Source organism: Astyanax mexicanus, chromosome 10 (assembly GCF_023375975.1).
Source record: "Astyanax mexicanus isolate ESR-SI-001 chromosome 10, AstMex3_surface, whole genome shotgun sequence".
NCBI lineage: Eukaryota > Metazoa > Chordata > Actinopteri > Characiformes > Acestrorhamphidae > Astyanax > Astyanax mexicanus.
Genome location: NC_064417.1, coordinates 38,716,342 through 38,729,559, shown reverse-complemented (window position 1 = coordinate 38,729,559; position 13,218 = coordinate 38,716,342). Strand labels below are relative to the sequence as shown.

General features: G+C 37.9%; 1 protein-coding gene across 4 annotated transcripts in view; it reads right to left on the bottom strand.

The window, feature by feature from the left end:
* Window positions 1-280: 280 nt before the first annotated feature.
* Window positions 281-13,218, bottom strand: part of htr4 (5-hydroxytryptamine receptor 4) — a 107,538-nt gene continuing 94,600 nt past the window's right edge. For all 4 annotated transcript variants that reach the window (XM_022684060.2, XM_022684062.2, XM_022684059.2 and 1 more), the window contains one exon: window positions 281-5,305. Coding sequence is in view for 3 of the 4 variants with exons in the window: in XM_022684062.2 (XP_022539783.1) it covers window positions 5,218-5,305 (88 nt within the window). In the remaining variant the exon portion in view is untranslated. The remainder of the gene's footprint in view (window positions 5,306-13,218) is intronic.

Sequence of the window (13,218 nt, the reverse complement as noted above, 5' to 3'; positions counted from 1 at the left end):
ACTTACAGAATTGCTCCTATATGACCAGAGAAGCTTAAAAAATGAAACATGGATATTCAGTGCAGAAACAAGCTGGTCATAATGTTATGCTTATTATGTGTTTATATAACCTGCATTGAAAAGTTGTCTTGATTGAACTGATAATTTTGTTCTTCTTTAGTGGAGTTAAATTCACAGTAAAGTGCTGAAATGATTTGTACATCTCAAAGCATTTTTCTTTTGTCATCTCAGGCTCCCAGTTGTCAAATGATGTAAAATTATGCACGCAACACACAAAAGATCATTATATCCCATTATCTTTAATTATCATTTATTAGAGCTGTCACATAGCAACAGAAAAAGTAATACACACAGCTCCCTGCAAGAGAAGCCTTACATGAAAATATCAATCTTTAAATCCACCAAAATAAATACTGAGTTTACAAAAGTTCTTCTACAACTTGAGGGGAGATTTACAACACATTCATGCTGAGAACTTCTGCCTTCAGGGCTTTGAGGTGTTACACAGTGGTGTTTGTCTGTTATTTTTTGTGTTAGTGTCTGTGTGTTTTTGTGTACGTGTGTGTGTGTGTGTCTGTGAGTGGGAGGGAACCTTTGGGGGCAATTGGGGGAGGTATATTGGAGGCCTATCCGAACAATACTCATGCCTCAGCTTTTAAACTCTCTTTTTGACGCAGTACATCATTACCAGTCAGATAAGAGGAATCAGAGAACTATGAAGCACAATCATGTAAACAACTCATCAAACTCTCATTGCTGACTAGCTGGCAATAAAAGCATAGTCTAATTCAAGATGAATTATTTTTAACCAGCTCAATGGACCAGGCAGTGACATTCTGTTGAAAGTGCAGATTCAAAATGCTCCATTTGGCGTTGATTAGTAGATCAGGAGGGATTTTATTATGACCCCAAATTTAAGAGAAGAAAAATGAGACAAAATGGAAAATGTAACAAAGGTGTGTTTCACATATTTATTTGATTTATATTGACTCCTGTTTTATTCCAGACAGTACAAACCCATGATATTTAATGTTTTGTCTGCACAAATCCATTTTATTTGTTAATATCCATTTCTGCATTTCCGAGAAGAATTGTTTTGAGGGAGAATAAACTTTTGTAAACTGTTTAATTGTTGCAATTCCTATTCACTTTTTTGGTATAGACGTTAGCAAACAATGCAGTATTTCATGGGGTTAATTCCTCCAACTGCTAACACCTTGAGGGCAGCATATGTTGCTTTAAGATCTCGTAGTACTTTTTATGCATTAATGCTGCCTCTGGATTGTCCTTTTCATCTTTGGTCTGGAGCACTCGGCATCCATCTCTTCAAAAAATATATATACTAGGACACTGATTTGTCTGACCACAACACACGTTTTTATCCAGGTAACTCTGAGCCTATAGTTCTGGACATAAACAATTTTTAAGTGGTATTTGTGAATGTAACTCTGTGAATGTATTGTAGCGCCTGCCAAAAGTTTTGCCAAAATAACCACTGGCCCACATGGGTTCATAAGATATTGTTGAATACATGTACCTTTCTCAGACTAAAACTCCTCCTATATGCTTGATTTGTTTAATGATATCATGCAATGTAGAGGAAAATACATGCAAATTTATTCCAATCAACATTGTTTTAAGCATTTTATTAATTGTCTCAAACTTTTTTCTTGAAAAACTGTTATCTTGAGATGTCATTTTTTCTTTTTAAATGCAGGAATTATTTGATATAGTAATAAATGTAAAATATAAATTCTGTTGACCAAAATATATCTTGGGTTCATACCATCTGCGTTCATTTTATTAGCATTTTCCATGCTGTCCCAACCTTTTCTGATTTGAAGTTGTATCATTTGATTTAAAGACAATTCTGTTGCGCTTACAGTTGTATCATCACTGCTTGACACCAACACAATGGGGAAAATTTTACATTAAAACGTTAATAAATGTTAATAAATGTTAATACAAAGAAAAGATAAAAACAACTGCCTTCTTAAGGGCTAGGTTTAAGTAAACACCAGGGTTCCACCGAGGGTCAATATGCCTCATGAACTCCAGCACTCATCATTGTAGGCTGAGAGCAGAATTCATCCTTGCTTTGAAATCTGGGCCCTGAGATATCCAATAACCACAATAACGAACCCCACAAACCTCCTGCTCGTGCCCAGAACACTGAGAGTCAGACACGTCCTCCTCCCAAAACTCCATCACTGCTTAAACAGCCTCCAGACTGACACTAGTGAAATTATGCGAGCGATTTCATTCTTGATTGCTTCCGCTACCGAAACTGCTGAGTGCTCAGTGACTTGTGGTCAAAGGGTGCTACATAATTGAAAGCTGGAAGTGTCAGTGTGGACTGGGAGTATCAAAAATAACTCTCCAGGCTGGCTGCTCATAATTATCATTCCTCTAAAATATGCCATAATACCCAGTTGGCAAGCACGCCTGGGTAATTTCGAGGTTGCCGTTGCCCCAGGTAAACAGATCTTGCGTGCCCTGAATCGAGGTCATTTCATCGTTTTAAGTGCTTTTGATATTATTTTACATTTCCAAGGGTTTTGGCATGATGTGATGCGTCAACTAAACTAAGCAATGCTTGTTTATAATGCTTGCTTAGTTTACGAGCCAAGTGCAAATTGCTATGACCTCCCTTTGATGTGTGTTCTTAATTTTTTACCCAAATCAAGTTACGGGCTGGAATTTTGTTGACTTCAGCTGAGGCAGCATCTTCTAGAGTGTTTATAAATTGAAAACCTGCACAAGTTCAAGTTGGTTGTGAAGGCACGGCCAATGTACGTGTTGTTGTGAACGTTGTAAAATGAAAAGCCCATCGAACAGCTCTGCAGGACATTGCTCTGTATGACACTGTGCAATCCATTGTTGACTTTTACTGTTATACTAAGCTGGAAGAATAATGCATTGCCTCTGACCGAAGCATATATAAAGGATCGCACGGACCATCATCAGATTCCTCGCGTAAAAAAATACTCCTATTTACAATAAATTCAGAACAGACATAGATGCTTAGCTCTGACCTTTAGCATAGAAAGATCAGCTGGTAAAACATTTTTACAATCCCAAATTAGACATTTTCTTCTCCACCCATGAGTGTTTTTTCAGTGTTCTAGCTTTGTTGGTGTCAGATGTGAAGACGAGAAGGAGCAAAACCATTATGGAGAAGTCAGAGCGGCGCACAATAGGTGTTTAGCTGTGAAACTCGTGAAACGTTCTGCTCTCTTTGTTCTTTTCTTTTACTTTTGTTTTTTTTTATATTTTTTTGTTTGCTCTGTCAAGCCAACACACCACCACGTGTAACACTTCAACACATTTTTCACACAGTTATAATCACATTAAGGAAACCAATCACGAGTCAAGAGTTTTCTTCATTCATCACTTTTCAAATTCTTCTATCGCAAGTTTGGTCTTTGATAAAATATTGGCAAACAGAATACTGTTTGATCTATGAAAACTATAATCAATATATTATAAAAGTGCTGTAAGTGCTTTAATTGCAGAAGAGGTCATCATTTAGAAATAAACAAAAAAGCATGAGGATAATGCTAATTCCTATTGGTTTGATATTCTACCGTATATAATGCTCTGACAACACTGTGTCAATAGTTCCCTGTCATATTTCAATAAATTGAAAATATTTCCTCTGCTGAAATTAGCTGACGCTGAAAAGGTTTTAGTTTCGTATCTTTTGATATTTACATTCTTACATTCTTTAAATAAACTCAAAACGATCCATTTGAAAAGGGAACACTATGTGTTGCTTGACGGAGAGGCACAGTTGAAGGCTGAGAACGCCTCTGGTACGTAGGCTGCTGTGTTTAGGAAGGTCAGGAATCAGAAATCAGGGTTTGGCCAAGCTGGTGTGCTAGAGGAACGAATGAGATAATGAGGCTTTCAGTACCATCATTAACTGCTAGAGAACAGCAGTTAGAAAGTGTTGCTTTGTGACAGTTTCCGTTCTGCCCTTCTGCTTGAGCTAAAAAAAATAGGTAAATAATACGAACACTGTGATTGGAGCTCTATGAATTTTATCAAGACCTTCTCAAGGTTTGGAGCAGCTGTATATGGGTTTGTTTTGTGGCATCATAAACGCTGGATACGCTGGGAAGCACACTCTGGTGGCACTGGTCAGACTCCCTGCAGCTGTTACTTAGAACAGGCATCCTGCAGGAGCAGAAGCAAATTAATCTATGGCACTCAAGAGCTTACAGGAGTGTTTACTGCAGTGGATTAAACCCAGCGAGATGCTTTAGATGGAACTCATTGTTAAAATAGCTCTCTGGTGAGGTATGCAATGCAGAGCCATGCGTGACCGAGTGAGCGTGGTCAATATTCTGAATGTAATCAGCTTCCCCAGCAGATTGACACAGTAAAAAAGCTCTCAGACAGAAACAAGCTGAAACATTCAGCCTATAGCAGCTGACTGTTGCATCTGTGACAATTGTGGTCATTAGTTCACGCTCGTATTTTGAAGAAGTGAAGTCATGGAATGTAGCAATGCAAATAACTTAAAAAACATAGAATTAGTGATGGCAAACTGTGAGAGCTTGTTTTGACCTTACAATAACAAAATAAATGTTTCAGAAGCCTCTACTCCTTTTCCATTATTTAGTCTCCTCCTTTCTCATGGAATGGACTCTATCAAAAGGCACCTATGACCACAGATGTCACATCTGCGTACTAGAGTGGAAAGTTCTGTTTGATGCTGCTGCTAAATATTATGTTCTTTTGTTAAAGAAAGAAAGAAAAATAAAGAACATTTTTCTGTGTCTCCATACAAAACCCATAAAATCCAATTTAGCACAGTGCCTGTTTAGCCGTGTATCTTCTCTGGAGCAGAACTGTCATCCTGTCTGCAAATTCAACTAAACCTCCTTCCTCACAAATAAACGCTTGATACATGATGTTTTGGTACTAGCCAAATAATCACAAAATAAAAAAAGCAGAGGAGAAAGAGGGAATCAAAAACATACCGTTTTGCTGTACCACCACTCTTTTACATGAGAAATAATTACATCCAAAAATAAAAATCAAATACCTTTGGCAACATTGTTCACTTTCAGAGTTTGGATCAAATGTCTCAGTCCACCTCGCACTTATATTTGTTCCTACACTGCCCTGCTTTAGTACATGTTGCAGGTCTTGCGGGATGCGGTGGGGTGGCACCTTCCAGTATTGGTCCTGATGAAGTGGAAGCCGGTGTCAGAAGCAGGATTCCTGTGACTCTGTGTCATTCTGCACTGACAGTTTCTCCTGTTCGGTATGGTTTCCGTTGTGAAGAACCGAGTACCTGTGAAGTAAAAAGAGACAAAAACACATCAGTTGACTGCGTTTAGCATCACATATTCTTCGAATCAGATGAATTATCAGTTAATATCCACCTTACTCTGCTACTCTGCTTACTCCTCTTTTGTGTTTTAATTTCCAGCCATTTCGTATCTAATTAGATTAGATCAGATTAGATTCTTTATGGTCCTCAAAGTGAAAATTTGTAATCTATTGGTGTATGGTCGTATCGCATTAAAAGTGAATACTGTCTAAAATAGGCTACTGTTTTGGACATTGATCTTAAAGTACCTAGCTAAGCTAATCGAACATTCCAACAGGTTTTAGAGTCTATCTGACTAGATTTCACGCACAAAACAAAAAGACTGGAATGTTGTGGAACACTGTGTAACCACCACCTTTAAAAAATAAAGGAATCTTCTTTGTAATATAGTTAATTTAACCATCTGGTAACATTCATTCAAATGTCCATGTCTGTTCATTTATGAAGCTCCAGTGAAGCGGACATGTTTGGTGTTTGTGAGTTTGTTAGGGCAGAGCCTTTTTTTTATTTTAATTTATTTAAAATTTTATTTCTAATTTTTCCCATTTTCTCCCCAATTTACACTGCCAAATAACCAACCCACTCATTAGGACTCCCCCTATCACTAGTGATGCCCCACACCAGGAGGGTGATGACTAACACATGCTTCTTCCGATACATGTGGAGTCAGCCACCGCTTCTTTTCGAGCTTCTGCTGATGCAGCATTGCCGAGCAGCATCACAGCGCGCTCGGAGGAAAGCGCAGCGACTCAGTTCCGGTACATCAGCTCACAGACGCCCTGTGCTGTGGACATCACTATTGGAGTGATGCGGGGAGTCAGTGCCATCTACCCACCCAGAGGGAGCAGGGCCAATTTTGCTTCCTCTGAATGCCGGCGGCTTGATGGCAAAGCATGTTCTTATGAAAAAAGTCACATTTCATTTTCAAAAGAAACACAATATCCACTAATTTCCTCTGTATATTCATTAATGGGGGTAATTTCAATAGTCTTTCTTCAGTGCTTCCAAGGACCCGCACTATTGCAGTAAAGATAACACAAAAGAAGATATTACCATTTTCATTTCTGTGAATGCAAACAATAAAAAAAGTTATTTCCCGTCCTTAAGCAAAGGAAAGAATTTGTGAAACAGAAACAGCATAAGATTTCATCCTTGCTTCCAGGGATATTATGTTTATAAAACTGTGTGCAATTTGCATGCTGGCAGCGATACAGCAAATGCATTCTGAGAAACCAGGCATGCATACTGATACCATGATAAAGCTGATCTACAGACAAATAAATCTCTAAAAGTGAAGCCAGTCTCATTTCCAAAGTGTTTCATTGATGCTTCAAAGATATTGCATACCATTATGCAGTATTACACTGAATATGAATTGTATGCAGACCGTAATAAAGCTAACAGAGCCAGACAGATCTGCTGAGCTGAAGTAAAATATTACAATATCTTTTTAATGTACAAAAAATCCTTTTATTGCCTAATATTGGAACTCCTTTCTGTTGCAAATTTCTGACCCATCAATGATTCCTTTAACCTTGAGTCAGACAGAAAAAGGACATTCCTCAGCTGGTAATGGACTAATTATTGAAATGGAAATGAATCAATATAGCTCCTAGCAACCTCCTAGCAACCTGAAGGCGATTTCCAGATTTCAATACCTTGGGCATGATGATAACCCTTTTACATGAGCTGAAACAGGCAGGATATAAAGTCTGTGGTAAGAATTTATAATGGGATTCTATATACAGTAAGAGCTGTGTGCAGCACAGTTGGAGTTCTTCTCAGGGCTGAAGCCTGGATATGACGCCTAAACAATGGCCTATTACCTCTATCTCTGGCAATGGTCTTCTACCCCCCCAAAAATCATTACGAAGCCTTTTGATAAACAAGCAAAGCGAAGGCAATTCCTGCTGAGAAATTGGGCATGAAATTTACCTTGAAACCCTTCACCCCCTCAAAAGTCGCTAATGTTCCGGGATACAGAAAGGAACCGTGCTACAGCAATTCAGTGAAGCAGAAAGGAGAATTGCTGCCACATTGCTGCTCTCTTACTCAACAATGTACTGTTTGTGGAGGTCCTGATCTACACAATAAAAAAAGCGTCGGCTGGGAAAAAGCTATTCCGCAGTCTTTTACAAATGAATGTCACGTCAAATGTCAAATTTACCAACACAATCCTGAACGGCTGTAAACATGCTAGATTACTCATTTTTCCAGTTAAGGCCTACTTTATCTACTTTATAAATAGATATTTTTTCTGGTTTCATTTTTTATTTTTGCTCCTACAATTTATTTTTACTGAAGCACTGCTTTAATCAGGCACACAACACACCCATGCACACACCAGTAACAGATTAGACAGGCCTTTTGGTGCACCATTGCCAAATACATGCATAAACATTTGAGTCGTGCGGAGAAACAGTATGTGCTGCTCTGATTTTAATTAAAACATCACTCTTTAAAAGAAAACGTCTAGGAGCCTCTGTGGCAGATCTATACATGGGGTCAGCATTATGCTGTCACTGCTTCTGTGGGCTGTGTGTGCTGCTGCTGCGAGCATCTAAATCTCACAGTGGAGCCTGCATAAAAAGAGAGAGAGATAAAGACTGAGTGAGGGATAAAGAGAAAGAGAGATACAGAAAAAAGGAGACGGAGAGAGAGAGAGAAAGATGGGGGAGAAAGAGGGAAAGAAAAAGAGAGAGTGCTGTGTGTTTGTTTTCACTTCCGCTCCACTGACATCATTAAAGTCCGGTCACTCTTTTCAAGTCCGCTAGTTACTGTTCCAACAGTCCATGGCAGACCATCTGTAGTGCAACACAGCCCAGACCAGACCTCTCTAGGGTTGGGGGACTTCCCTCACTATGAAACGATGGGAACAGCTTTCTACACATTTGCCTTGCTAGAAACAACCAGCTATTTTGGGTTTCCACAACACAAACAAATATATATTTTATGTACTGTTCATTTTTTTAAATGTGGAGTTTCGCTAACATTTATTTTTATTTCGAGAACATTAAAAACAGAAGACGAAGAAAACGAAGTCTGAACACTAAAAGGCTTCCATTAGAGATGAGCACCTCCTGCTGGTTTGCATGTTCTAAAATATGTCCAAAAAGCTGCCAGTGAGCTAACACATCACGTGAGAGACTGGGGTTCAATTCCTGGTCTGGGTGACTGAATGCTGTGCTACATTAATAAGAGTCCTTCGGCTAGACTCCTAATACTACATTGGCCCAAAACTGTAATAGGAATAACCTTGTAAGTCGCTCTGGATATGAGCGTCAGACTAATGCCATACATGTAATGTAAATGTAAATGTAATGAATAACATTTTTTCAGCCTCACCCAGCTCTGTGATTCCTACAACTCAAAATAAAAATGGAATTGGGTAAAATGGAATTGTCCTTTCTGAAATCTTACAAAATTTAAGAATCCTATTTCAAATAACCAAATTAACAATAGCAACAATAGGAACATAATATCCACAAAAAAAAGATCAAACCCTTACAAACTTGCTTAAATACCAATAATTCACTGTTTATTGGCATGGGCACACTGACCAGCATTCAACTTCACTCACAAGATAACACCTCACTATAGTGCTGACTGATATGACCTCAAATCTGTCATGATATACCACTTATTAAGATAAATCACCATATATACTAATGACAATTGTACACTGTATTTTTCTTCGGTACAAAATGCCCAAGGCATATAGTGGGAAAAAGTTTAACAGAGTTAAAAAGAAATTCTAAACAGACGTTTATTCTGCTTATTACAATTCTTGCGCAAGATTATGTTGAATAGATCTAAATGTTGCTTTTAATAAATGTTCTATTAATTCCCAAATCTTACCTCTTACCAGTTTAAATAATGTGGGTGTTCCTAAAGCTGTCCCCTGAGGTAATGCTTCCTGATCAGTTTACATACTGCTATCCCATCACTTTTGGCATGTCTAATCTACCACATATTGCGGGTGTCTTGTACAATTTCAAGATGAATGGAACAAAACAAATTCTGCAAAAGGATCTGAAATAAAATCTTTTTACTTTGACTTCCACTGGATGTTAAAAAGGTTTTACCCTCTCATGAATTGCTGCTGTTTTGGAGATACAGTTTTTACAGGAATTATATACTTAACACATAAATGTGAACAGATAACACAGACTAAATTGCATGTAGATCTGTGCTGCAAATTCATGACAAAAATTATAAATCCAATAACAGGCTGTATTGGTGTGTTATTTTCCAGTTGCGGTGTGTACAGACTAAGCCGTGTGAACAGTACGTACTGAAACTTTAACATGCTCCATCAAACTGAATATGAACTCAGCTTGAAGCCCAGCCCTTGAGTACACATGATGTGTAGTACATGTGCAGTGCCGAAAAAAGTTTTTTATGTGACAGTTTATGATGCCCCTCTTTTCGTCTGGGATTTAAGTTTTGTTGCCAAATTCTTCATCCCATGCCAAAACAAGTCCAGTAGTGGAACAAAAAAGCTAAATAACCACGACACAGCTCTAACTAGACCTAAAAAAAAAACGGAGAATAGACATCTGGGTCTTCCAGACGTTTTTACAGACATAGATATTGAAAGCAGACACTTATATTTTACCTTACTGATGATGGTTTGAAGAAATAGAAACATAAATCCACTTAACTATACCCACAAATGTCAAAGCTTTATAGAGTCAGTCATTTTTGAGTAAAGTTACTGCTCCAAGTGAGATGCATTACAGAACCTGCTCTGAAAACATAAAGCAGCAAAAGGAAAAACAACACTGTGTGGTCTGTAAAAAAGCAAAGTGGCCCTAAATCTGCTTTATAAAGTTTTCTTATCTATCCTCAAGATTGCCTTGTAGTTTTGCGACACTAGCTCTCTGATTTCAGAGAGAGAAGAAATGCAATCTAAGCTGGAGAAACGGAGAGAAAATTCTCTCCTGCTGTGGAGAGCTGGGATTAGCCAAGACAAGAAAACCAAGATAACTTACTCCACAGTATGATACCATCTGCAATTTCAGGCTAACTTAGTGGGAGGAGGGAGTAGGCAATCTATTACAGCTCATCTATGTAGACAGGTTCCAGTTCGCATCAGGGCACAAGACAGTGCCAGGAAGACTGGAGTCTGAAGCATCATTATCCTATTCACATACAGACAAAATACTATTATTGTGATTATACTGTCATATATTACAATATCAAGTGTAGCTTACAGCAAATGTGTCAAAAACCCTATATAAATAGAGTTCATTTGCAAAAAAAGGTATGTTTGAAAAATATTAAAAATGATTCGATCTCGGTTCATTTAAAAAATCAATCTTTAAAATTATCTTATTTTTTCATGTGTAAAGGTTATCCATCATGTTGTAGTTTTAGAGAAGTTAATGTTAGCTAAAGTTTTACTTTTAAACTTAATGTTACTAAAGCCTAGTTAAACAAGAGGTGTCTCATTTTTAATCAATTTAGGTCACACTCAATTAGCGAATTTTCTGTTCTACCTTAAATGCAGAAGCAGTTACATTCAGAGTAAAATAAATCAATCAAAAATTCTTTTCTGAAAATAAAGATGTGTGGAAGTGTGTGAAAATCACAGCCAGCAGTATGTTTACATTACATCTACTCTTTTATTGTGCTATGGACAAATTATATAATAATAGAAAAAACATTAATGTAAACACAAACATTTTTCATGGTAATAATGGTGTTTATTGTGCATATACAATATTAGTTCTCTGAAAATCTCTTTCATATCTATACAAAACCTGCAGTTGTAACTGAAATATCCATAAATGAATTGTTATTGAATTAAATCAAAAATCGAATTAAATTGGGAGCTTGTCAATTTGAATTAAATCGATTCTTTAAATCAATAGTGATATTTAGCCCTAAAGAATATCAATGTACTGTGTAAGCTTTGATGCCAATACTTTTGTGAAGAGTTGGGATGAGGTGGTTGTGAAGGAGGTGATTATCCAACTTTTGGACCTCACTAATGCTTTTGTTGCTTAATACAAAAGGTGAGAACAGTAAGAGATAAAGAATAAAAAGAGATAAAAAGTATATGGCAGCAACATAGAGAGAGACAAGAGAGAGAGGGAAAAAGAGAAACTCCTAAACCACTACAGTTCCCACAATATCATACCAATGCAATATCTTACAACTTCTAATGTTTCTAGTTGGAAAGCCTATTAACACATATGTATACTCTGTGCAACTGCATGACACCCATACCGTCACGGTTCGGTATGGAACCACTTGGCAATGTTCCATGGACCCATGTGTGTGTACCTTTCCAACGACTCTTAACCAGCACCGGATGAGGTTTCAGACACACACACACATGTTCAAAGATAGAAGGCTTGATTGCTTATGAGCTGAGTGACAGCCGAAGTGGAGCACTCATGACCTGACTGTTTTACAGTGCAAAATGAAGAGCAGATTTGGAACAGAATGAGGGGATGTTAGGAGAGAAATAGCTGGAGAGATAGAGAGAAGGAGAGCGAAAAACGAGAGGAAAAGTACAAAGAGGCCCTTAGAGGAAAGACGAGTGCCAGTGTTTACCTAAGAGGCACACTCTTCACTGGAAGTGCACATCCTTGTCGACACGGACATCTGTGTCTACGTGCGAAATGATCAGAGGAGAGAAACTGCGAGCCGGAAAAGAGCGAAGTCTGTTTAGGTGCATGTTTGATTCATTTTTCCACAGCATAAACCTGACCGAAATCTTGTAATAAATGTTTACTAGCTTGCCCCATGGCCAAAGGCATAGGATAGTACATGGGCAGCAGCAGCAGCAGCAGCAGTGAGGGGCTTTTCCTTCTTTCCCCTCAACATGCCAAAAATAGCCCAACACATGGCAGAGAGCTGATAAATGTTTCCTGATAAGCAGACTTGTACACAGTGTACCACACCGTCAAACCCAAGCAGAGACAAGCCATGCCAAAAAGTGTTCTTTGGAGTAATAATGCACAAAAAACATGTGCTATTGAATATACCAATATTCATGTGAGGTTTAATACATTAGTTTAATCTCCTCAAAGGTTTTCATCAATTAGTTCGGCTGCACTAATTTTTCCAGGCTAGAAAGTAGTTTGGTGTGTGTGTTTTAGTCACTGTGGACCTCCACCTCACTCTGCCTCCAGCCTCGTTATGTGTCACGTAAGCACAGTCTGAAGTATGAAGAGCTCCACCTGTTCCTGCATGTGGGTACTAAAATTTTAGTTTTCTGTCACAATGTTTTCACAGCTCTTTCAATATGTTTATCATGAAAACTTTTTTGACCAAAAAAGGTGATCTCAACTGAATCATGGATGAACTAAACCCTGGTTTGGTTATTTTGCAGATACAAAAAGCTTTTTTGGATGGTTTCAGACCAGTCCCAGGATGTTGAGGCAGAATGGATTCCATCATTCATTAAAAAAAAGACACAATACCCTGGATTTCAGATTTTCCAATACTCCTAGCAACAAATAGGGTTTCACTACCATTAAGAAACAAAAAAAAAACACTTTTCAGTACTAAAGAATTCAGATTCATTTTGTTTACACTGTTTAAGGAGTAAAACTCACACAAAACTGCATAAGCCTATGTCTACTGCTTTAGAAAATATAACATCACTGCTGCATAAATAAGAAAAATAGCTGCAAACACATCCTCTCCTCGTCTTACTGGCACCAGAGCAGCTGAGCTGAGGGTCCAGCAGCTGGTGTTTACCTGAGAATACCTTCTCACTGCCTCTTCTGCGTTTATAATGCATAAGGCAACATATGAGGGCTGGTGTTCAAATTTGGAAAGTAATCTTAGCTCTTGGTTTAAGAGAGAACTTACTTTGCAAGAATAATATAATGATTTGACACCTAGATGAAAATAAA